This window comes from Procambarus clarkii, chromosome 37 (assembly GCF_040958095.1).
Source record: "Procambarus clarkii isolate CNS0578487 chromosome 37, FALCON_Pclarkii_2.0, whole genome shotgun sequence".
Classification (NCBI taxonomy): domain Eukaryota; kingdom Metazoa; phylum Arthropoda; class Malacostraca; order Decapoda; family Cambaridae; genus Procambarus; species Procambarus clarkii.
Window position 1 is genome coordinate 24,560,418 of NC_091186.1, and position 25,201 is coordinate 24,585,618.

A 25,201-nucleotide genomic window follows, 5' to 3' on the forward strand; every position below is an offset into this window, starting at 1 on the left:
CTCTCTCTCTCTCTGTCTCTCTGAATTTTCTGTTTTCAAGGTATAATATTTTATAGATGAAGTCTTACGGCCAAGTCTAAGATCATTTCTGTGTAACAACTTAGTGTCCTGGTGGTATAGTTTCCTGCTAGTTTTAGTTAGGGTGTTGGCATTCCTCTCTGATGTTACAGTACTCGTCACACCTCTTAGTACATCCCTTCAGTACGTCTAGAGTACTCTAAGGTAGTACTTCTCCACTAGCATGTCTAGAGTACTTAAAGACAGGACATCCTCCACTACAGTCGACGTGAGTGACAGGTGCCCTTCTCTCCCCCGGACAGGTGCGGCGAGGATGTGCTACAATTGTACAGGTGATTGTGTGACGGACACTGAGTGTAAGGGCTCCTGTACCACTTCCGTTCCGGAGCTGGGTAAGTGGTGGCTAGGCTGGTGCTTCGTCTGGTGGACTGGTTGTTGTGTGGTAGTCTAGTGGTTGTCTCATAGACTGGTTGACTTAGCCATTCTTGTGCGCCGAGGACATGTATCATTATAGAATTCTTACTTGTGTGTTTTGCCGCCAGGTGGCAACGAGGAGCGGAGCTGCATTAACGAAACGGTGGAGGCGCGGTGTATATCAGAACACAGAGGAGACGAGAAGTACAAGACCTGCTTCTGTAACACTGAGCGCTGTAACTCATCCTCCCAAGTCTTGCTCACCCTCACGGTGCTGGTGTTCGCGGCTTCCGTTCTGCATCAGTTGAGGTAATGCGTCCTCTTCCGTTGAAGGTCTTACGAGTGTTGTGTGTGGGGGAAGGGGGAAGTGTCTCGCTACTGCTTGTGTGGAGGCGCTGGGGCGTCTTCCTCCTGGTAGCAGCTTCCTAACTGCGACAGCTGAGGTCGTGGGCATCCCTCCTGCTGTTCGCGGTCTTACTACGTCGTCAACTGTGGCAGAGGGCCGTCGTCCTCCTCCTCCTCCTGTATGCCTGTGTTTCAGCGTCTGAAATAGAAATGACCTCTCTCTTCGATTTTTGACCACATTACTGCTGCAGACGGCGTTGACCCTTTTTCGGCGGCCCTCATTATATCCGTTCTTGGAGGTGGCCGTCACAACACCAGCACCCGAGGTGGAGGGCACCTCTCTCCTGCTGGCGGCATTACTACGGAAACAGCTGAAATTCAGGACCTTCTTTTTTTTTTGCTAGTGATGGCCTTTTCTTTATCAAAAACTGAAGTAGAGGATCCCCCGCCATTCTCCTAGCGGCGGCCCTCACTATCACTGAAGCAAAGAGCCTCTTTCTCTTGTTGGTGTCCCTCACTACAGCAGCACCCGAGGCACAGGACCTCTCCCAGATGTTGGACTACCACTACAGCTGAAGCAGAGTACCCGCTGGTCTCTCTTTATCACAGCTCTTCACTCATACATTCAGCTTAATTAGGGAACCATCTACTTATACAGCTGTATTCACACCTACTTCCGCTGAAGCAGGTATGAATACAGACCAGATCCTGTTCCTGACAGCATTAGTGTCGTTTTAGAGTAAAGTAGAGGAACACTTATTGTCTCCAAGATCTAGTTTTAGTAGATAGGACACATTCTTTAATTTCTCCTCTCTCTCTGGTGGATTTTAAGAATAGACGCATTCCTTACCCTCCCCCCCCCCCCCCTCTGTAACAGTGGCGTTATTCCTGGCGCTAGTTAAGAATACTGGCACTCTTTCTGTGCCAGCTAAAACTATTAGTACTTTTAATTTTCATCTTGATAATGGATTCAGAAGTATTTGAGGCTGTGGTAACAGACTTTCTCACAGACATTAACGACTTGAACCACCCGTTCTTAGCTCAATCCTACTGACTGCCTGAATCAAGCTTCACCATGCTGACCGAATCAAGCTTCAGCAACTAATACTGACCGAATCAAACTTCAGAAACTAATTCTGATAATTAACTTCTGCGGCGAGGTAGACCAAAGCAACTTTTACATTGTCCTCCTGAAGAATACAACACATTTTGTCGAGATCTCCAGCAACATCGCTTTAGCAACATACAAGATTGTAAGCAGCAAACGTGAGGCACCAGAATAAACACTTAAGTCTCAATGGAAGGAAGATGTTGTTGTTGTTAAAGATTCGCTACTTGGAACATAAAGTCCCAAGTAGCACGGGCTATGGTGAGCCCGCAGAAGCATGAACCGTAGGAAGGAAGATATTGAGCATGCAGTGTGTGTGTGTGTTTCAGAAGAGCCAGGACCGGGATTTACCCAGCATTCACGTAGCTGTTTACGAGACCTGAAGAGCTGTCCTCATTCATTGTCGTACGTCTGGCGTGTTGTTGTCGTACGACTGATGTGTTGTTGTCGTACGACTGACGTGTTGTTATCGTACGTCTGACGTGTTGTTGTCGTACGACTGATGTGTTGTTGTCGTACGACTGATGTGTTGTTGTCGTACGACTGATGTGTTGTTTACATATGTTGAACAACGGTACTCTGAAGCGCTACAGGATTGTTTATAATACCAATAATAATCTTGGGTTGTGAAGTTTCCAAGCTTGTAAAACTCTTTCATTAAATGTAAACAAAGCCGCGAGGATTGTTGAAAGATGAACAGGTTTCGTAAGAGGGGGTTGAGTGATGAATCCTGGTCAAAATAATTAATGTTCGGCTAACAAGCTTGAGTCGGCCAATTGCCATGTCCGTTATACTTGTTGAATTCCATAATTGTTAATGTGAGATTCAGAAACATTAAATGCTCCTGTCTAAAGGTTTTGTGATCTTTATCAAAGTTCCACGACCTTTCTAGAGGTTCCGCAGTCGTTATAAAAGTTCCACGACCTTTCTAAAGGTTCCGCAGTCTTTATATAAGTTCCACGATCTTTCTAGAGGTTTCGCAGTCTTTATAAAAGTTCCACGACCTTTCTAGAGGTTCCGCAGTCTTTATATAAGTTCCACGATCTTTCTAGAGGTTCCGCAGTCTTTATAAAAGTTCCACGATCTTTCTAGAGGTTCCACAGTCTTTATATAAGTTCCACGACCTTTCTAGAGGTTCCGCAGTCTTTATATAAGTTCCACGACCTTTCTAGAGGTTCCGCAGTCTTTATCAAAGTTCCACGACCTTTCTAGAGGTTCCGCAGTCTTTATAAAAGTCTAACTAACTTTCCAAAGGTTCCACAATCTTTCTAAAGATTCAAAATATTCCTTAAGATTTTATTATAAATCAAAATGTTCATAAAATTGTAAATATTAACAAAAAAAAAATTAAAAAATTCCATAATCTTTCTAAAAATTTAAAAATCCTTCTGAAATTGAATTACTATTATTATTTTTATATATACACTATTATTTCTCAAAGTTACACAATAGTTTTAAAGAAAATTTCAATTTAAATATTCCATTAATTTTTCAAATATACGCAATATCATGCTGGTATGAATCGCATTAAACAACTGTTGGAGAGAGAGAGAGAGAGAGAGAGAGAGAGAGAGAGAGAGAGAGAGAGAGAGAGAGAGAGAGAGAGAGAGAGAGAGAGAGAGAGAGAGAGAGAGAGAGAGAGAGAGAGAGAGAGAGAGAGAGAGAGAGAGAGAGAGAGAGAGACAGAGAGAGACAGACAGAGACAGACAGAGACAGACAGAGACAGACAGAGACAGACAGACAGAGACAGACAGACAGACAGACAGACAGACAGACAGACAGACAGACAGACAGACAGACAGAGACAGACAGACAGACAGACAGACAGACAGACAGACAGACAGACAGACAGACAGACAGACAGACAGACAGTGAGTGAGTGAGTGAGTGAGTGAGTGAGTGAGTGAGTGAGTGAGTGAGTGAGTGAGTGAGTGAGTGAGTGAGTGAGTGAGTGAGTGAGTGAGTGAGTGAGTGAGTTAGCTACTGTTAAAAACTAGTACTGACAACCGGGGCTCACTTATGGCAACACTTTTCTTAAAAGTATTTTCTTAATTTAGTAAGTTCTTGTTTAATACATTGACCCCTGAACTTCTGCAACGCTTGGCGAGGGTGGTCATACTGTTGTGTGGTGTATAGCGATTGAGTATACCATACAAGGGTTGTATATTGTCCATTACTTTAGTATGAGTCAGCGTCTTGAAACATGCTTAATGTATCTCTGCCAGCGTAGAGACAATGTGCTTGAGATGAATGGTATTCACCAATCTAAGATATGGACGCTAGCTGTCCCGTGAGGTGAGTGTTTTCTCGCTCTAGCAATTGTCCAGTCAAGGGTGTGTACTTTCTAGGGTGTTGTGTTCTAGGGGTGTGCAAACAGCGTGTCTAGGGTGTACCATAGCACATGTAGGGTGTGTACTACAGTGTGTCAGGCTGACTACACACCAACGGTACAGATCGACCAGCATTCACAATCGACTTGAGAATGGTCCAGGACGGACCGAAACGTCGTCGTCGTCGTCCCTTCACCTTCTAGTGTGTGGTCTGGTCAACAGATCACTCGAGTGGTCATACTCACTCTCCAACAGCCATAACAAAAATTAGAGTGTGAGAATTTACCCGAGGACCGCCATTTTTTAGTGACCTCGACGGGGACAAGAAAGCCATCGGCTGGTCAAGGATCCTCCCCCTCCATTGATTTTCGTGATTTTTATTCCCAACTGCATATTAACCGTTTAAATATGAGCGATTTAAATTGGAAACATAATTGATTTTTAAAAGTGTTTCAAATTGTGAAGTTATTACTTGTTAATAAAATTAGTAAAGCGTAGGAAAAGTTTAGTGGAACGTCTGGCTTCAACCTTCCCAGCCTCTAGAAATGAACAAGGAAACTGTAGTTTCTTGTAAATAGCCTTTAGTCAAAATATTTTCTTTGTGATTGGATGAGGCTTTTTAAAGGAATCGAAGTAAAGGAGTATTGGAGGATGTTCGAATTATCACGAAATACAATTGTTGTTGTTTTAATAAAATCAATAAAATCAAAGGTAACAATAGCAGTAGCCGGATGGGTGACCAGGGCAGCGTTGTACACCAAGTTATACGGATTTCCGGGTGACGCGGAACCTTATCTAGATTAACTGCCCAAACTGTTAAGTTTTTGTTTACTTGAGGAAGTATGTAATGAATCCATTGCTGAGTGAATGGCCTTATTCATGAGAACATGAGAATAATAGTACAGAGAGCCAGTTGGTGCATACGAGGCAGCTCCTATTGGTCCATACGAGGAAGCTCCTATTGGTCCATACGAGGCAGCTCCTATTGGTCCATACGAGGCAGCTCCTATTGACCCATACGAGGCTGCTCATATTGGTCCATACGAGGCAGCTCCTATTGGTCCATTCGAGGCAGCTCCTGTTGGTCCATACGAGGCAGCTCCTATTGGTCCATACAAGGCAGCTCTTATTGGTCCATACGAGGCAGCTCCTATTGGTCCATACGAGGAAGCTCCTATTGACCCATACGAGGCACCTCCTACTGACCCATACGAGGCAGCTCCTATTGGTCCATACGAGGCAGCTCCTATTGGTCCATACGAGGAAGCTCCTGTTGACCCATACGAGGCACCTCCTACTGACCCATACGAGGCAGCTCCTATTGGTCCATACGAGGCAGCTCCTATTGGTCCATACGAGGAAGCTCCTATTGACCCATACGAGGCACCTCCTACTGACCCATACGAGGCAGCTCCTATTGGTCCAAACGAGGCAGCTCCTATTGGTCCATACGAGGCAGCTCCTATTGGAGGATTTCCCAGAGATGTGCAGCTCACGATTGTATCACTGAATTGTTGCAGCAAGAAGCCACGGTGCAGGGATTGTACCCGGAAATAATCTCTAACAGAGGTTTCGTTCCAAGACTGCAAGTAATGTAGGCCTATCAGAGACCGCTCAGGGACTGTACTGCAGAGGATCTTGAGGTTATCTTGAGATGATTTCGGGGCTTTAGTGTCCCCGCAGCCCGGTCCTCGACCAGGCCTCCACCCCCAGGAAGCAGCCCGTGACAGCTGACTAACACCCAGGTACCTATTTTACTGCTAGGTAACGGGGCCATAGGGTGAAAGAAACTCTGCCCCATTGTTTCTCGCCGGCGCCCGGGATCGAACCCGGAAAGTGAAAGAAACTCTGCTCCATTGTTTCTCGCCGGCGCCCGGGATCGAACCCGGACCACAGGATCACAAGTCCAGCGTGCTGTCCGCTCGGCCGACCGGCTCCGTACCCCTCAAGCCTTGTACCACAGAGACATCATTAAGAACCTCTTAAAGTAACGTATGGTACAAGAAAGACTCGGGTCTAAAAGTGTTTTGGGTCTAAACCGATGGAACGTGAATCGAAAATAGTCTCTTGTGGGTGGTGGAGGGTTACGCCTCTAAAGTGACGAGCCTCTCGAGTAAAGTGTGTCGAAAAATCAATGTTCCTCTGAGTGCTAAAGTGTGCTAAGTGCCTCTAGGTACTTGGTATGGTCGTCAGACTTTTCTCTCTCCCGTCGCGTGCTCTGCAGTAATTGTGTCATCGCTCGCGTCCTCTTTTATTTTTTTAACCTCTACTGCACGAATAGAGTTTACCGGTTGCTTGCTGCAATCCCCCCATTGTTTTAACGTGGATTTCTTGCTTAGTTCTGTGATTGCTTGCGGCAATTCACCGGGCACTTCCGGATGTTGAAATGACCGCTTGTGATAATCACTTAAGTGCTTGTTGTAACACCATCAACGTCTCGTTAAGATGCGGCGACTGCTTGCGACAACAGGTCGCTGGATCGCATACACCCGTCGACGGCGGTCCTTCCGTACATTTTGTTGCTTTTCTAAACTAACTAACTTGTTTATTTTTCTGTTCAGTGATTATTTGTTCCAACACTGTCGCCCGCTGCAAAGGGTTCACCCACACCTGCTCCAACACTGTCGCCCGCTGTAAAGGGTTCACCCACACCTGTTCCAACACTGTCGCCCGCTGCAAAGGGTTCACCCACACCTGTTCCAACACTGTCGCCCGCTGCAAAGGGTTCACCCACACCTGCTCCAACACTGTCGCCCGCTGCAAAGGGTTCACCCACACCTGCTCCAACACTGTCGCCCGCTGTAAAGGGTTCACCCACACCTGCTCCAACACTGTCGCCCGCTGCAAAGGGTTCACCCACACCTGCTCCAACACTGTCGCCCGCTGCAAAGGGTTCACCCACACCTGCTCCAACACTGTCGCCCGCTGCAAAGGGTTCACCCACACCTGCTCCAACACTGTCGCCCGCTGCAAAGCGTTCACCCACACCTGCTCTGCTGACTAACTCATCCCTATGACTGATTCATCACTGTGACTCATTACTCTAACTGCTCATTTGATTCAATACATAATACTGCTTGAACACATGTGTTGCATGAGAAATATTACTTACTATTTCATAGTTCACGTGTCCCGTATGTGTCTCAACAGCCAATTTAACCCTTAAGTTACTTGTTACAACCCTCCCTCCCTCCCCCCACTCCCCACATGTCTAAGTGGGTTGTAACAATTTGTATCAGTGGCCGTCAACCGGACAGGAGTGTGCTGTGGTGCTCTATAGTGAACAACACGCTCAAGTTGATGATATCTTCTTGTATAGCTCAGGGCAAACACAAATGCATTTATAATCTTGATCACCATATGCCAAAACAGAGTACAAAGACCTCGAACATACTTCCTATATATATATATATATATATATATATATATATATATATATATATATATATATATATATATATATATATATATATATATATATATATATATATATATTAGTGCGGTCCATAAGTATGCGGAGAGTGACAATGTCCGCCGTTGGAATTGAAAGTTAATAATAAGTATGAGATTAAAGTCTAAACTCTCAGCTTTTTTACAAAGGTGTATTTACAAAGTCCCTCCATCGTACAGGTCCAAATGTAATTAAACACCTGGCTGCTCAGCTGTTTTTTGGTGTGTTTTTTTTTTTTGACCAGATGTGTGTGGTTACATCAACAGTTCGTGCAAAGGTGAGGTGATAAAAGAGCCGAGTTGATTCTGCGTGTGGCATTTGCAATTGCAATCTTGTGCTTGAAGAAGAAGAGAGAGAACACGCAGGTTAACAGTTGGCTACAACCAACTTCCAAAACTGTATAGAGTTCCCGAACAAAGTTTTAACGACAGTTGAGATGAAAAGGAACTTGCACTAGTTGATGGAAGAGAGAGAGGAGAGTGTGGAGGCGGGTAAGGAAGTGCTCAAGCATCCCGTAGCGGACCGCCTCCTGTGAGACACAGTTGTGGAGGAAGTCCAGTGGCTGAACCCCGTATGGTCCCCCTAATCGAACTGCACCCCTGTGCCTTTATTGCAACCCGTTCTCGCAAATTTAATAAGTCAATATTGACTTATTAAATATGTGCATAGGTGACATACTTAACATAATAGATACCCTTAAAAAGATTCATAGAAAACACCGACCTTACCTAACCTTGTTAGTATGTTAAGATAAGCATCTTATAGCTTCGTAATTACAATTATTACCTAACCTATAATAGGTATAGGTTAAGTAATAATTGTAATTACGAAGCAATAAGATGCTTATCTTAAGATACTAACAAGGTTAGGTAAGGTCGGTGTTTTCTGTGAATCTTTTTAAGGGTATCTATTATGTTTAGTATATCACCTATGCACGTAGTTAATAAGTCAATATTGACTATACGAATTTGCGAGAACGGGTTGCTTTATTGATGACGGGACTGCATGTAGTAGCAGCAGCAGGAGGATGCATACCTCTGACGTGTACAGAATAACCGTCTTCACTCTCATCCGACCAGATGCCCCTGAAGCTCCGTAACCTCACCCGTTTTGTTAAAGCAATGAGAGAGAGAGAGATTTTCTGAGCCGAAGTTGGATGTTCTTGACTGGTGAAGTTAGTCACCGGACCTGAATGCAACTCAGCAGGTGTTTCACTTGCTGAGGACAAAACTAAAGGCAAAATATCTCCGAAGAATGCAAGAACTGCAGATGGGTGCAGTTGTAGTACTGCAGAGCATCACCACACAACCAAGCGTCTGGTGGTGGTGTCTGACTCGAGCACAATATAATTCGGATATAATTCCGACACGGTAAACCAAATATAGATGAGAATACCCTCAAAATAAAGCTGAAAGTTTACATCCTACTTTATAAACATTGCTTCCAATCCATTGTGTAAAGAGTCACAGCAACGTTGTGTTACTGTCCACACACACACTTATGGCCAACACTATATGAGCCTTCAGCCTCACTTGACGGACACGTCTCAATATACAAACCGCATAATCTCCTCATATTAACTTAGCTCCCAGATCGAGATCAGGAAGCATAACTCACAGAGACTCAAAGAGACTCCCCGAGAGTCACAGAGACTCAGAGACTCCCCCGAGAGTCACAGAGACTCCCCGAGAGTCACAGGGACTCAGAGAGACTCCCCCGAGAGTCACAGAGACTCCCCGAGAGTCACAGGGACTCAGAGAGACTCCCCCGAGAGTCACAGAGACTCCCCGAGAGTCACAGGGACTCAGAGAGACTCCCCGAGAGTCACAGAGACTCAGAGAGACTCCCCCGAGAGTCACAGAGACTCCCCGAGAGTCACAGAGACTCAGAGAGACTCCCCCGAGAGTCACAGAGACTCCCCGAGAGTCACAGGGACTCAGAGAGACTCCCCCGAGAGTCACAGAGACTCCCCGAGAGTCACAGGGACTCAGAGAGACTCCCCCGAGAGTCACAGAGACTCCCCGAGAGTCACAGGGACTCAGAGAGACTCCCCCGTGAGTCACAGAGACTCCCCGAGAGTCACAGAGACTCAGAGAGACTCCCCCGAGAGTCACAGAGACTCCCCGAGAGTCACAGGGACTCAGAGAGACTCCCCCGAGAGTCACAGAGACTCCCCGAGTCACAGGGACTCAGAGAGACTCCCCCGAGAGTCACAGAGACTCCCCCGAGAGTCACAGAGACTCCTCGAGAGTCACAGGGACTCACAAAGACTCACAGAGACTCCCCGAGAGTCTCAGAGACTCAAAGAGACTCCCCGAGAGTCACAGAGACTCAAAGAGACTCCCCGAGAGTCACAGAGACTCAAAGAGACTCCCCGAGAGTCACAGGGACTCAGAGAGACTCCCCCGAGAGTCACAGAGACTCCCCGAGAGCCACAGGGACTCACCACGCCGTACTCTTGAGGGGGTACAAGAATATTCATGACTCAGAGAACAACACACCTACATACAGGACGAGCCTTTGCGTCATTGTTTTGCTTCTGCCTTTAGTGTCCTTGCGTCCACTCCCGCCCTCGGGAAGTCCTTGGATGTTGAACTGACAAAAAAATCCAACTTTTATTGGATTTCTTTATTTTTATATATCTTAGATTATTTAATAATAATGCTAATTATATCCTTATTGAAGATTCCATTGGTGTTTTTGCTTGATATCTTATCTGAGAGATTGTGTACCACCTTAATTATCAAACGCGAGCTTTAAGCATGACATATGCTTTCAATTCCGGCGCATCTAATTCAATTATAATGCTTGTACGTGAGTTTTGACGTATCTGCCTGAGTTTTGACGTATTTGCCTAAGTTTTGACGTATCTGCCTGAGTTTTGACGTATCTGCCTGAGTTTTGACGTATCTGCCTGAGTTTTGACGTATCTGCCTGAGTTTTGACGTATCTGCCTGAGTTTTGACGTATCTGCCTGAGTTTTGACGTATCTGCCTGAGTTTTGACGTATCTGCCTGAGTTTTGACGTATCTGCCTGAGTTTTGACGTATCTGCCTGAGTTTTGACGTATCTGCCTGAGTTTTGACGTATCTGCCTGAGTTTTGACGTATCTGCCTGAGTTTTGACGTATCTGCCTGAGTTTTGACGTATCTGTCTGAGTTTTGACGTATCTGCCTGAGTTTTGACGTATCTGCCTGAGTTTCGACGTATCTGTCTGAGTTTTGACGTATCTGCCTGAGTTTTGACGTATTTGTCTAAGTTTTGACGTATCTGCCTAAGTTTTGACGTATCTGCCTGAGTTTTGACGTATCTGCCTGAGTTTTGACGTATCTGCCTGAGTTTTGACGTATCTGTCTGAGTTTTGACGTATCTGTCTAAGTTTTGACGTATCTGCCTGAGTTTTGACGTATCTGCCTGAGTTTTGACGTATTTGTCTAAGTTTTGACGTATCTGCCTGAGTTTTGACGTATCTGCCTGAGTTTTGACGTATCTGCCTGAGTTTTGACGTATCTGTCTGAGTTTTGACGTATCTGCCTGAGTTTTGACGTATCTGCCTGAGTTTTGACGTATCTGCCTGAGTTTTGACGTATCTGCCTGAGTTTTGACGTATCTGTCTGAGTTTTAACGTATCTGCCTGAGTTTTGACGTATCTGCCTAAGTTTTGACGTATTTGTCTAAGTTTTGACGTATTTGTCTAAGTTTTGACGTATCTGCCTGAGTTTTGACGTATCTGCCTGAGTTTTGACGTATCTACCTGAGTTTTTATGCAAATTCCTCATTTCTAAGGAACTAATATCAAATATACATCATATTCCTTCATCATCACACACGAACCCAATTTTTAACGAATATGAACAAATCCACAAGGGTCGTGACGAGGACTCGAACCTGCGTCCGAGAGCATCCCAGACGCTGCCTTAACCGACTGAGCTACGACATGGTCAAAAGGAGTTGAAACCGAAGTTCTACAGAACTTACTGGATCCTACTGTCTCTCCGAGGCACAAACCAGCAAGTCACGGCCCTTGTGGATTTGTTCATTTGATGCATCACGCAATTGTGATTTCTGTGTTTAACGAATATGTTACAAAATAGACGCGTTTACTTAGGGTTTAACGTATATACAAAGGGTTTTAACGAATGTACCCCTATTCGTATATGCACACTTTCCATTATTTTAACCCCTGTATCACAGTTGTAACCCACAAGGGCACTTTACCACAATGAATCAGCTTAACCCATGCGCTTAAAGCTTCATGCGCTTGTTCCGAACAGCGAAGAGTAGTTCACTGTAGTAATTCACTAAATTCCTCAGCGCGAGGGGTTGTTAGACCTGGGTGTACTGGACTTCATCAGGGTTGTGTAGTTAATTGAACAACACGGGTATTGTGTGTTTAATAGCTAGAATATTTCGTTTAACAGGGGTAATATTTCGTTTAACAGTGGGTAATATTTCGTTTAACAGTGGGTAATATTTCGTTTAACAGTGGGTAATATTTCGTTTAACAGTGGGTAATATTTCGTTTAACAGGGGTAATATTTCGTTTAACAGTGGGTAATATTTCGTTTAACAGTGGGTAATATTTCGTTTAACAGGGGTAATATTTCGTTTAACAGTGGGTAATATTTCGTTTAACAGGGGTAATATTTCGTTTAACAGTGGGTAATATTTCGTTTAACACGGGTAATATTTCGTTTAACAGGGGTAATATTTCGTTTAACTGAGGTAATATTTCGTTTAACTGAGGTAATATTTCGTTTAACAGTGGGTAATATTTCGTTTAACAGTGGTAATATTTGGTTTAACACGGGTAATATTTCGTTTAACAGTGATAATATTTCGTTTAACAGTGGGTAATATTTCGTTTAACTGAGGTAATATTTCGTTTAACTGAGGTAATATTTCGTTTAACAGTGAGTAATATTTCGTTTAACAGTGAGTAATATTTCGTTTAACAGGGGTAATATTTCGTTTAACAGGGGTAATATTTCGTTTAACAGGGGTAATATTTCGTTTAACTGAGGTAATATTTCGTTTAACAGTGGGTAATATTTCGTTTAACAGTGGGTAATATTTCGTTTAACAGGGGTAATATTTCGTTTAACAGTGGGTAATATTTCGTTCAACAGGGGTAATATTTCGTTTAACAGGGGTAATATTTCGTTTAACAGTGAGTAATATTTCGTTTAACAGTGAGTAATATTTCGTTTAACAGTGGTAATATTTCGTTTAACAGTGGTAATATTTCGTTTAACAGTGGTAATATTTCGTTTAACAGTGGTAATATTTCGTTTAACAGTGAGTAATATTTCGTTTGACAGCCGGAATATATAGTTTGACCGCAGAAATATTTAGCTTGACAGCGGGAATATTGCGTTAAACAGCCTTTGCACTTTGCTGAACGGCATTTACTTCTTTGAACGGATGTTGCACTGTCTCTGGCATCGTTTCGTAGTCCTTTCACAGTGAAAGCAGTTGTTAAAACACCGCGTGTACTTTGTTTAACACCGCGTGTACTTCGTTTAACACCGCGTGTACTTCGTTTAACACCGTGTGTACTTCGTTTAACACCTTGTGTACTTCGTTTAACACCGTGTGTACTTCGTTTAACACCTTGTGTACTTCGTTTAACACCGCGTGTACTTCGTTTAACACCGCGTGTACTTCGTTTAACACCGTGTGTACTTCGTTTAACACCGCGTGTACTTCGTTTAACACCGCATGTACTTCGTTTAACACCGCGTGTACTTCGTTTAACACCTTGTGTACTTCGTTTAACACCTTGTGTACTTCGTTTAACACCTTGTGTACTTCGTTTAACACCACGTGTACTTCGTTTAACACCTTGTGTACTTCGTTTAACACCTTGTGTACTTCGTTTAACACCTTGTGTACTTCGTTTAACACCACGTGTACTTCGTTTAACACCTTGTGTACTTCGTTTAACACCGTGTGTACTTCGTTTAACACCGTGTGAACGCCATTTAACATTTCATTTCGCACTTGGCTTAGCCTCGTGAATTCTTAGTTTAATCGCATGGGGAATATTGACTCAACATTGCAGAATACATGGTTTAATATCCTCCACATTTGGTTATACACAGAATACCTGGTTTATCCCTCGAGTATACTTGGTTTAGCCGCGAGTATACTTGGTTTACCTGTGTGTATGTGACACGTGTCCAGCCTAATCTAAGCAAGGGGAAGGTCATATGATTTGATTGACTTACCTCCCCCCCCTCTCCCAACATATCCGAGAAGCCCCTTGTTGAATATACCGGTACTGGAGTATGCTCCAGAGTATGACCGAGGCGTATTTTCTTGGAGCGAGCTCCAGGCGTGTATCCCTAAAGTATATTTTTGGTTTACCATGCCAGTATATCCATGGTGGCTGGTTTTTGAATGCGACATACATTAAATTTGTATAATCTTGGAGTATATTCCTTTAGCATATTCATGTAATATATTCTTGATGAATATGCTTGATATATATAAATATATACATATTCCTGGTGTGCATTTATGGTATAATTACCTCTCGTATATTCCTTGTAGTATGTATAAATCTGATGTATAAATCGGGTGCATATAATTCTGACGAGTATACCATATGTATGTATATATATACTCGGTATAGGTATGTATATGTTTTTGTGTATATTACTGAATGTTTATTTCTGGACTATGATTGAAAGGTGTATTTTTCGGAATATATTTTGGATTTATATATATCCTACATATATACTACTAGTGTATTAATGCTGTAAAACCCCCCAAAAATGTATACCAGGAATATATATATACTTTTTGGGTGAACATTTCATGAATGTACATTGTTGTATATTGTATATCTGATGACAATTTTTGTACAAAATTCTTGTGCATATTTCTAGCTTGTTATCATAATGTATATACATGGTATGTATATGAAGTCTGCCCATAGTGTATATATTTTGTATGTATATTCCTGAAATAAATTGCTGTTGTATATTGATGGTGTCTTTTCCTGATATATATTCTCCTTGTGTATATATGCCATATATACACCTCCTTGTGTATATATGGACTTTTCCCCCGATATATATACTTGGTATGAATACCAGGTAAATGTTACATGTAAATACTCTGACACGTGTATTTTGTGTATATTTGTGTGGATATGCTTGATGTATAAGTGTATATTTTGTGGGGTATACCTAGTGTATATTTCTAAATTATATGCATAAGACAATTTTCTCGAGTATTTGTAGTATATTAATAGTGTATATCCCTAATGCATTCCATTGGTCTATATACATTGTATATAGTTTTAATGCAAATTCCTACTTAATACTGTTATGTATATATATACTTTCTGGTGTAAATTGATGCCATTCCATTTGAATATACTCTAATTGTATTTCTGGTGTATTTTCTTGCCATACATTACATGAGTATGTTTCTGGCGTATAATACTTGAATACTGGTGTGTATATTCCTAGTATAAACTCTAGTAATTCCTAGTATTCACATGTATATCATGTATAGTATTGGTCAACATTTATAGAATATATTTCTGAAGTATTTCTTGAATAATTTTCAGATGTATTTTTGTGGTATATTTCTGGCATACGTTATTTTGTGTATATATATATATATATATATATATATATATATATATATATATATATATATATATATATATATATATATATATATATATATATATATTTTGTGATTAATATTGGCTTCATGTGGTTAGTATTTAGGTCTTGTGGTTAATACGTTATTAAGTACGAGCCTAATTGCCATATTCACAAGGGCTAACATGATTTGCCATATTTACAAGAGCTAATATGATTGCCACATACATCAAGGTTATTATTGATTTCCATACTACGAGTGGCAACTTATGGCTATGTAAATCAATGCTAAAAATATAAACACCATTGATATGGGGCTGGGTTTAAGGCCTTTCAACCCCATTAGGGTTGTTAAGGCCACCTCAATAGTTTACTAATTACCCAACCAGTTTACCTCTGTCCTGTACATTGTTCAGGACTAAAGTAAACTAAGTGTATATACACCTAGGGACGGGTACACCTCTCTGTATATATATATATATATATATATATATATATATATATATATATATATATATATATATCCCTGCTAAACCGTTTACAATTTGGTAATTTACATTACATATATATATTAAAAGATTACATGTATTTCACATTGTAAGAATGTAAAAACATCGATGTTATGTGCTCTCATAAACCAAATATACCTTTTTGTATATATATAAATACAAAAAATATACATTATATATATAAATAAAAAGGAAAAATTTGGTTAACATTTCTTTCAACAAAAATTTAATAATTTAAAATAATAATAATAATAATAATAATAATTTTTATTTAGGCAAAGGTACATACATAAAGAGATTTTACAAAGTTTGTTGGCTTTATGGATAAGAGCTAGTACATACAATGCCTAAAGCCACTATTACGCAAAGCGTTTCGGGCAGAGCTATAGAAGTTAAATTGTTCAGTTTTAACATGTTAAGTTGTTTTAACATTTTATAAACAACATAAACTCTTGCATTAGCCATAGCGTTTATAAACGGCATTAAACTCTTGCCAATCACCTCAACCTTAAAGGTCAGATTCGACGAAGAATTCCCACGTCAGCATAGTTCAGTTATGACGCAACGTGTGTATCAACAAGGCCACAAAGCTGGGGCTAAAGAGCTAGACCTCACCTCCTCACGGTCACTAGGAGGTGAGCACAATCTCCCCTCCTAGCACAGTCCTCAAGGGTGGACCATGAAACATGTTACTCCTGCATTAGTGATGTCTCCCCTTTAAATTTCCCGTTTTTTATCACTAGTGTAATCGTGCATTAGTGATGTTTCCCCTTTAGATTTCCCGTTTTTTATCATAAATTGATTTATATCACAGCGACAGTGGGTAACTATACAAAATATGGACTGTATACTAGAGGGTAGCAACCTAATCCAATCCTAGGCCTAATATACTACCTACTTACCTACCTACTTAAAAGGTAGAAAAGGTAGACTTAGGTAGTTTCTACTTAAGAAGAAATTACCTACTTAAAATTATCTGCTAGATTAAGGACCTGCCCGAAACGCTGTGCGTACTAGTGGCTTTACAAGAATGTAAATACTGTACTATCCAATGTATTCTCACAAACCCAATATACCTTCTTGTATGTATATATATAAATAAAATAAAATAAAAATAAATAAAATACTCGATTTATGGTAATACTAGGGCTAGGAAAATTAAGTTTGATTATTTATTTTGTCTTTGTTATCTCTACAAAATCAGTAATTCAAAACTCATACTTCTTTAAGCAACAGTCTATATTTTGTAATTTCAAAAGGCAGGCCTATCAACCTCAGGAGGGTTATTAAGGCCTCTACAAATATCAGCAGTTACTGCAACTTTAATATTAGAAATCGCGAACATTTAGTTTTTTTTATAGAAACAATGAATCAAAATATGAGCTGAAGTCACAAGATTGTAAAAGTCTAGCTACGTCTGAAAATATAATTTGTTTGAGAATGGCAGAGAGTTTAACTTTAGAGTAAACAAATCTTATTTTTTTTTTTGAGATATATACAAGAGTTGTTACATTCTTGTACAGCCACTAGTACGCGTAGCGTTTCGGGCAAGTCCTTAATCCTATGGTCCCTGGAATACGATCCCCTGCCGCGAAGAATCGTTTTTTTCAACCACACATTTTCAACCACCATTCATGTACACATTTTACTGTTGCGTTAAACAGAGGCTACAGTTAAGGAATTGCGCCCAGTAAATCCTCCCCGGCCAGGATACGAACCCATGACATAGCGCTCGCGGAACGCCAGGCGAGTGTCTTACCACTACACCACGGAGACTATTCCTAGTATAAACTCTAGTAATTCCTAGTATTCACATGTATATCATGTATAGTATTGGTCAACATTTATAGAATATATTTCTGAAGTATTTCTTGAATAATTTTCAGATGTATTTTTGTGGTATATTTCTGGCATACGTTATTTTGTGTATATATATATATATATATATATGCGAACAAGCCTGAATGGTATATATATATATATATATATATATATATATATATATATATATATATATATATATATATATATATATATATATATGCGAACAAGCCTGAATGGTCCCCAGGACATATGCAACTGAAAACTCACACCCCAGAAGTGACTCGAACCCATACTCCCAGAAGCAACGCATCTGGTATGTACAAGACGCCTTGATCCACTTGACCATCACGACCGGACAAAATGAGGTGATAGCCGAGGCTATTTGAACCACCCCACCGCCGGCACTCGGATAGTTATCTTGGGCATAGCATTTTACCAAATCACCTCATTCTTTGGGGCAACACGTGAGGAACACAAATGCGAACAAGCCTGAATGGTCCCCAGGACATATGCAACTGAAAACTCACACCCCAGAAGTGACTCGAACCCATACTCCCAGAAGCAACGCATCTGGTATGTACAAGACGCCTTAATCCACTTGACCATCACGACCGGACAAAATGAGGTGATAGCCGAGGCTATTTGAACCACCCCACCGCCGGCACTCGGATAGTTATCTTGGGCATAGCATTTTACCAAATCACCTCATTCTTTGGGGCAACACGTGAGGAACACAAATGCGAACAAGCCTGAATGGTCCCCAGGACATATGCAACTGAAAACTCACACCCCAGAAGTGACTCGAACCCATACTCCCAGAATTTTATCAAATCATTTTATCAAATCATTTTATCAAATCAAATCTGGGGTGTGAGTTTTCAGTTGCATATGTCCTGGGGACCATTCAGGCTTGTTCGCATTTGTGTTCCTCACGTGTTGCCCCAAAGAATGAGGTGATTTGGTAAAATGCTATGCCCAAGATAACTATCCGAGTGCCGGCGGTGGGGTGGTTCAAATAGCCTCGGCTATCACCTCATTTTGTCCGGTCGTGATGGTCAAGTGGATTAAGGCGTCTTGTACATACCAGATGCGTTGCTTCTGGGAGTATGGGTTCGAGTCACTTCTGGGGTGTGAGTTTTCAGTTATATATATATATATATATATATATATATATATATATATATATATATATATATATATATATATATATATATATATATATATATATATATATCAAACTGAAAACTCACACCCCAGAAGTGACTCGAACCCATACTCCCAGAAGCAACGCAACTGGTATGTACAAGACGCCTTAATCCACTTGACCATCACGACCGGACATAATGAGGTGATAGCCGAGGCTATATGAACCACCCCACCGCCGGCACTCGGATAGTTATCTTGGGCATAGCATTTTACCATATCACCTCATTCTTTGGGGCACACGTGAGGAACACAAATGCGAACAAGCCTGAATGGTCCCCAGGACATATGCAACTGAAAACTCACACCCCAGAAGTGACTCGAACCCATACTCCCAGAAGCAACGCAACTGGTATGTACAAGACGCCTTAATCCACTTGACCATCACGACCGGACATAATGAGGTGATAGCCGAGGCTATATGAACCACCCCACCGCCGGCACTCGGATAGTTATCTTGGGCATAGCATTTTACCAAATCACCTCATTCTTTGGGGCACACGTGAGGAACACAAATGCGAACAAGCCTGAATGGTCCCCAGGACATATGCAACTGAAAACTCACACCCCAGAAGTGACTCGAACCCATACTCCCAGAAGCAACGCAACTGGTATGTACAAGACGCCTTAATCCACTTGACCATCACGACCGGACATAATGAGGTGATAGCCGAGGCTATATGAACCACCCCACCGCCGGCACTCGGATAGGAAACCATTCAGGCTTGTTCGCATTTGTGTTCCTCACGTGTGCCCCAAAGAATGAGGTGATTTGGTAAAATGCTATGCCCAAGATAACTATCCGAGTGCCGGCGGTGGGGTGGTTCATATAGCCTCGGCTATCACCTCATTATGTCCGGTCGTGATGGTCAAGTGGATTAAGGCGTCTTGTACATACCAGTTGCGTTGCTTCTGGGAGTATGGGTTCGAGTCACTTCTGGGGTGTGAGTTTTCAGTTGCATATGTCCTGGGGACCATTCAGGCTTGTTCGCATATATATATATATATATATATATATATATATATATATATATATATATATATATATATATATATATATATATATATATATATATATATATATATATATATTTTGTGATTAATATTGGCTTCATGTGGTTAGTATTTAGGTCTTGTGGTTAATACGTTATTAAGTACGAGCCTAATTGCCATATTCACAAGGGCTAACATGATTTGCCATATTTACAAGAGCTAATATGATTGCCATATACATCAAGGTTATTATTGATTTCCATACTACGAGTGGCAACTTATGGCTATGTAAATCAATGCTAAAAATATAAACACCATTGATATGGGGCTGGGTTTAAGGCCTTTCAACCCCATTAGGGTTGTTAAGGCCACCTCAATAGTTTACTAATTACCCAACCAGTTTACCTCTGTCCTGTACATTGTTCAGGACTAAAGTAAACTAAGTGTATATACACCTAGGGACGGGTACACCTCTCTGTGTATATATATATATATATATATATATATATATATATATATATATATATATATATCCCTGCTAAACCGTTTACAATTTGGTAATTTACATTACATATATATATTAAAAGATTACATGTATTTCACATTGTAAGAATGTAAAAACATCGATGTTATGTGCTCTCATAAACCAAATATACCTTTTTGTATATATATAAATACAAAAAATATACATTATATATATAAATAAAAAGGAAAAATTTGGTTAACATTTCTTTCAACAAAAATTTAATAATTTAAAATAATAATAATAATAATAATAATAATAATTTTTATTTAGGCAAAGGTACATACATAAAGAGATTTTACAAAGTTTGTTGGCTTTATGGATAAGAGCTAGTACATACAATGCCTAAAGCCACTATTACGCAAAGCGTTTCGGGCAGAGCTATAGAAGTTAAATTGTTCAGTTTTAACATGTTAAGTTGTTTTAACATTTTATAAACAACATAAACTCTTGCATTAGCCATAGCGTTTATAAACGGCATTAAACTCTTGCCAATCACCTCAACCTTAAAGGTCAGATTCGACGAAGAATTCCCACGTCAGCATAGTTCAGTTATGACGCAACGTGTGTATCAACAAGGCCACAAAGCTGGGGCTAAAGAGCTAGACCTCACCTCCTCACGGTCACTAGGAGGTGAGCACAATCTCCCCTCCTAGCACAGTCCTCAAGGGTGGACCATGAAACATGTTACTCCTGCATTAGTGATGTCTCCCCTTTAAATTTCCCGTTTTTTATCACTAGTGTAATCGTGCATTAGTGATGTTCCCCCTTTTAAATTTCCCGTTTTTTATTACAAGTGTAATCGTGCATTAGTGATGTTTCCCCTTTAGATTTCCCGTTTTTTATCATAAATTGATTTATATCACAGCGACAGTGGGTAACTATACAAAATATGGACTGTATACTAGAGGGTAGCAACCTAATCCAATCCTAGGCCTAATATACTACCTACCTACTTAAAAGGTAGAAAAGGTAGACTTAGGTAGTTTCTACTTAAGAAGAAATTACCTACTTAAAATTATCTGCTAGATTAAGGACCTGCCCGAAACGCTGTGCGTACTAGTGGCTTTACAAGAATGTAAATACTGTACTATCCAATGTATTCTCACAAACCCAATGTACCTTCTTGTATGTATATATATAAATGAAATAAAATAAAAATAAATAAAATACTCGATTTATGGTAATACTAGGGCTAGGAAAATTAAGTTTGATTATTTATTTTGTCTTTGTTATCTCTACAAAATCAGTAATTCAAAACTCATACTTCTTTAAGCAACAGTCTATATTTTGTAATTTCAAAAGGCAGGCCTATCAACCTCAGGAGGGTTATTAAGGCCTCTACAAATATCAGCAGTTACTGCAACTTTAATATTAGAAATCGCGAACATTTAGTTTTTTTTATAGAAACAATGAATCAAAATATGAGCTGAAGTCACAAGATTGTAAAAGTCTAGCTACGTCTGAAAATATAATTTGTTTGAGAATGGCAGAGAGTTTAACTTTAGAGTAAACAAATCTTAATTATTTTTTTGTTTTTTGAGATATATACAAGAGTTGTTACATTCTTGTACAGCCACTAGTACGCGTAGCGTTTCGGGCAAGGCCTTAATCCTATGGTCCCTGGAATACGATCCCCTGCCGCGAAGAATCGTTTTTTCAACCACACATTTTCAACCACCATTCATGTACACATTTTACTGTTGCGTTAAACAGAGGCTACAGTTAAGGAATTGCGCCCAGTAAATCCTCCCCGGCCAGGATACGAACCCATGACATAGCGCTCGCGGAACGCCAGGCGAGTGTCTTACCACTACACCACGGAGACTGCCCGTGGTGTAGTGGTTGCCGCCAATTAAACTCTCTTGATCCTACAGTTGCTTTATTTACATTAAAATGAAAGTAGATATCTTTGTTTACCATTCTTTTGGGGTTCTTTCTATTCGAAAGTTTTCGGTTTTTAGTCGTAAACTTTCCAGTTGTCCAGATAACTGCACTCCAGTCTTGGCCGGCTGACACTAAGATCTGGGACGTGTCTACTGAGAACAGCACACCTGGCAAACACTCTAGTTGCATCCCTGTGCAAATATCTTACACCCATCTTTTAGATAACTGTATCATATTATCCATCTGTCATCACACCACCAAGCAAGATGAGCCACACATCTATGGTTAATCCAATCAAATCAGCAGACTCCTGATGTTACTCGACTTAGACTGTTACAAGTATCTCTGGGAATTATCATTACCTGCTGATGTAGACCTGACCAAATGTAAACTGTGTCAACAAAAATATTCCCATATGCTCCGTTTTGTATTTAACGGAATGCGAAAAGATACGTGAATTTAGAGACAACTCTATAGTAAGTGAAATGTGTAAATATTTCATGTGAAATTATCTACTACCAGAAATTTGGACCAAGTATCCTCAGTTTGCTAAATAGGTAGTAATTGTGGGTGACTGTGACCTATCCACCGCTGCCCACTGGATAGGGGGGCGGTGTGCAGGATAAACATATCAATTATGCCACTATCTCTCCACATATGTCAGTTGCTTAGCTTAGAGATTGTACTTGTTATTGATATCGAGGCTTTTGTTGATATTACAATATACATTAAATTTTTGTAACAAGCTTATCAAGACTGTAACTTGCTTACCTAAATAAATTTTAGGGTTCTGTTCCTGAGCCCATTATGTGCCTCTGTAACCTTTTCTCACATTATAGAGCCCACGGGATGAATATGGGTGGCATAATAAATGGCTTAAACTAACTCAAGTACAAATCAAGTTTGTAAATATATTTAATTACAAAATTATAGGACTACATGATAACTACAACTGCACCTTCCTTGCTTTCACTGATGCAAATTGGTCTATAATGTGTTCAAAGACAGTTTTTTTTTCAGTCGCTTCTCTTACTGAACTCAGCAGAGCAAGATCAGAATCTGCCTTGACTTATCTTGGCTTATCTGACTTTAATAGAATCTGCAGAGTTGTGGCTCCCAGTGTGGTCAATCTTTATCCCTAACCAATCAAACTGATTATAATAAAAACAATAATTAGCATGCACTAAAAAGATTAAAAAAAACAAAAATTGTTCTTAACTCTGGTTTGTTGTTGATTAGGCTGCCCATGTGAGTCAAATCTTCTTGTTGGACGGAGACGTGAACGGTCGGTCAAGCAGGCTGCTTCAGGCCCGCCAAACACACACCGAAACTACGACGTTGGTACAACGTTCGAACAAGCTTTAACACCTACTAACCAGTTATAACAACCAATATAGCAAGTTGTAACAACGTTCTAATACGTCATAAACACGTTAAGCCAAGATGTAACAACTTTATTACAAGTTGTAACAAGCGGAAAATAGAGACAGTTTCGGTTTGTGTTTCCAGGGGATGTATTTCCTTTACCTGTTGAAGATGGCAATATTAGATGAGTTTATAGCTGTTTTTTTGACCTACACTGTGTAATTTTTCAAATAGAATAGGATAGCAGCACATTGATGTGTATACCTAGCCTCGTGTAATTTTTCAAATAGAATAGGATAGCAGCACAGTGATGTGTATACCTAGCCTCGTGTAATTTTTCAAATAGAATAGGATAGCAGCACATTGATGGGTATACCTAGCCTCGTGTAATTTTTCAAATAGAATAGGATAGCAGCACATTGATGTGTATACCTAGCCTCGTGTAATTTTTCAAATAGAATAGGATAGCAGCACATTGATGGGTATACCTAGCCTCGTGTAATTTTTCAAATAGAATAGGATAGCAGCACATTGATGGGTATACCTAGCCTCGTAAAAACAAAAAACTGTTGGAAGTTTATTTCATTAACACTTTGTATAAAATTAATTGGAATCATTAGAAATAAAAATGCAGCTAATTGGACTGGTTCATATAGCCTACCTTACGTCTGTTTTAACATATTCAATACAATTGTTGATGCAATAAAAGTTTATACAAATTTAATTAAACTAACCAGATCGATTAAATGATGATTACCTAGTAGCTGTATATCATTATTATTTCATTGGTGTGATAATATCAGTTGATTGGTTATTAAATTAACTATCCTTAAGTTAGCAGTATTCAGTGATAACGGTAACAATATATTAACTTACTAGATCTTGATCACTATTGCTTAACTATTGTTAAGACCAATGAAAAGATTCAGCCAAGACTGTTTAACTCAGTTAATATATTCAGGCAAGAATTTTAAGTACAGTGATAATCAAAATATATTAAAAAGGAATCAGAAAAAAACTGATTTTGGGGTCTGAGGTCCACACCCTTCAAACACAGGAATAATTAATAAATCAAGGTTATCTGTGGATACATTCAAAACACAAAACATGCATACAACCTGTTCTTTTAGATAGTTTGAAGACCGGCTCCTAGAGTCTTATAGTTGTAAGACTGTGACCACTCTTGACGTGATCTATGACAATATATCTTGTGATTAAATGTATTGGAGAGCGACGTTTCTGGTGGATCGCGTCTGTCTAAATCGCCACTGAACTCCCTCCCACTTCATCACCCAGGATGTAGTCTTAATGTTCTACGTCTCTATGAGTACATAACTAGGTGTACTCACTTTATTATAAGACTGTTTTATGCTGGGTTTGACTCCCAAGAGCCTAGCAACACACACACACACACGTGTTGTCATGGCGGAGGATGTGGACAGTCTGGCCGCCTGAGCGAGCTTCCACCTCCGACCGCCTGGGCAGGCAGCCATGTATCCGGATTCTGCATGAATTTTCCTACTCGAAAACGCGTACATTAAGTTGAGTTTTATCTAAAAGTCTAAACCAAGAGTCATTTTTAAGATGGTTAATTAGTGCTCAGGTAAGA

At 40.3% G+C, this 25,201-nt stretch overlaps 2 protein-coding genes across 2 annotated transcripts; one reads left to right on the forward strand and one right to left on the reverse strand.

Moving 5' to 3' along the window:
• Positions 1 to 331: 331 nt before the first annotated feature.
• Positions 332 to 10,128, forward strand: LOC138371874 (TRIO and F-actin-binding protein-like). The gene is made up of 3 exons (XM_069336912.1): positions 332 to 410; positions 561 to 741; positions 9,252 to 10,128. Exons 1-3 carry the CDS (start codon positions 332 to 334, stop codon positions 10,126 to 10,128), a joined length of 1,137 nt encoding a protein of 378 aa, XP_069193013.1.
• A 337-nt stretch (positions 10,129 to 10,465) lies between these two features.
• On the reverse strand, positions 10,466 to 14,118 carry LOC138371875 (sciellin-like). Its single transcript, XM_069336913.1, has 3 exons — positions 14,036 to 14,118; positions 13,079 to 13,623; positions 10,466 to 11,280 (listed from the first exon to the last, which is right to left on the reverse strand). The coding sequence occupies exons 1-3, from the start codon at positions 14,116 to 14,118 to the stop codon at positions 10,466 to 10,468; spliced, it is 1,443 nt and encodes a 480-aa protein (XP_069193014.1).
• Positions 14,119 to 25,201: the final 11,083 nt, after the last annotated feature.

Bases quoted from the DNA above. Each gene is read 5' to 3' on its own strand.
- LOC138371874 (XM_069336912.1), top strand. From the start codon at position 332: ATGTGCTACAATTGTACAGGTGATTGTGTGACGGACACTGAGTGTAAG. The intron at 411-560 runs GTAAGTGGTGGC...TTTTGCCGCCAG, and splicing joins CACTTCCGTTCCGGAGCTGG to GTGGCAACGAGGAGCGGAGC. The intron at 742-9,251 runs GTAATGCGTCCT...ATATTAACTTAG, and splicing joins TCCGTTCTGCATCAGTTGAG to CTCCCAGATCGAGATCAGGA.
- LOC138371875 (XM_069336913.1), bottom strand. From the start codon at position 14,118: ATGCTAAAGGAATATACTCCAAGATTATACAAATTTAATGTATGTCGC. The intron at 13,624-14,035 runs GTAAACCAAAAA...TGTTAAACGAAG, and splicing joins ACCATGGATATACTGGCATG to TACACACGGTGTTAAACGAA. The intron at 11,281-13,078 runs GTAAATGCCGTT...GTTAAAACTCAG, and splicing joins TGCAACATCCGTTCAAAGAA to ACAGATACGTCAAAACTCAG.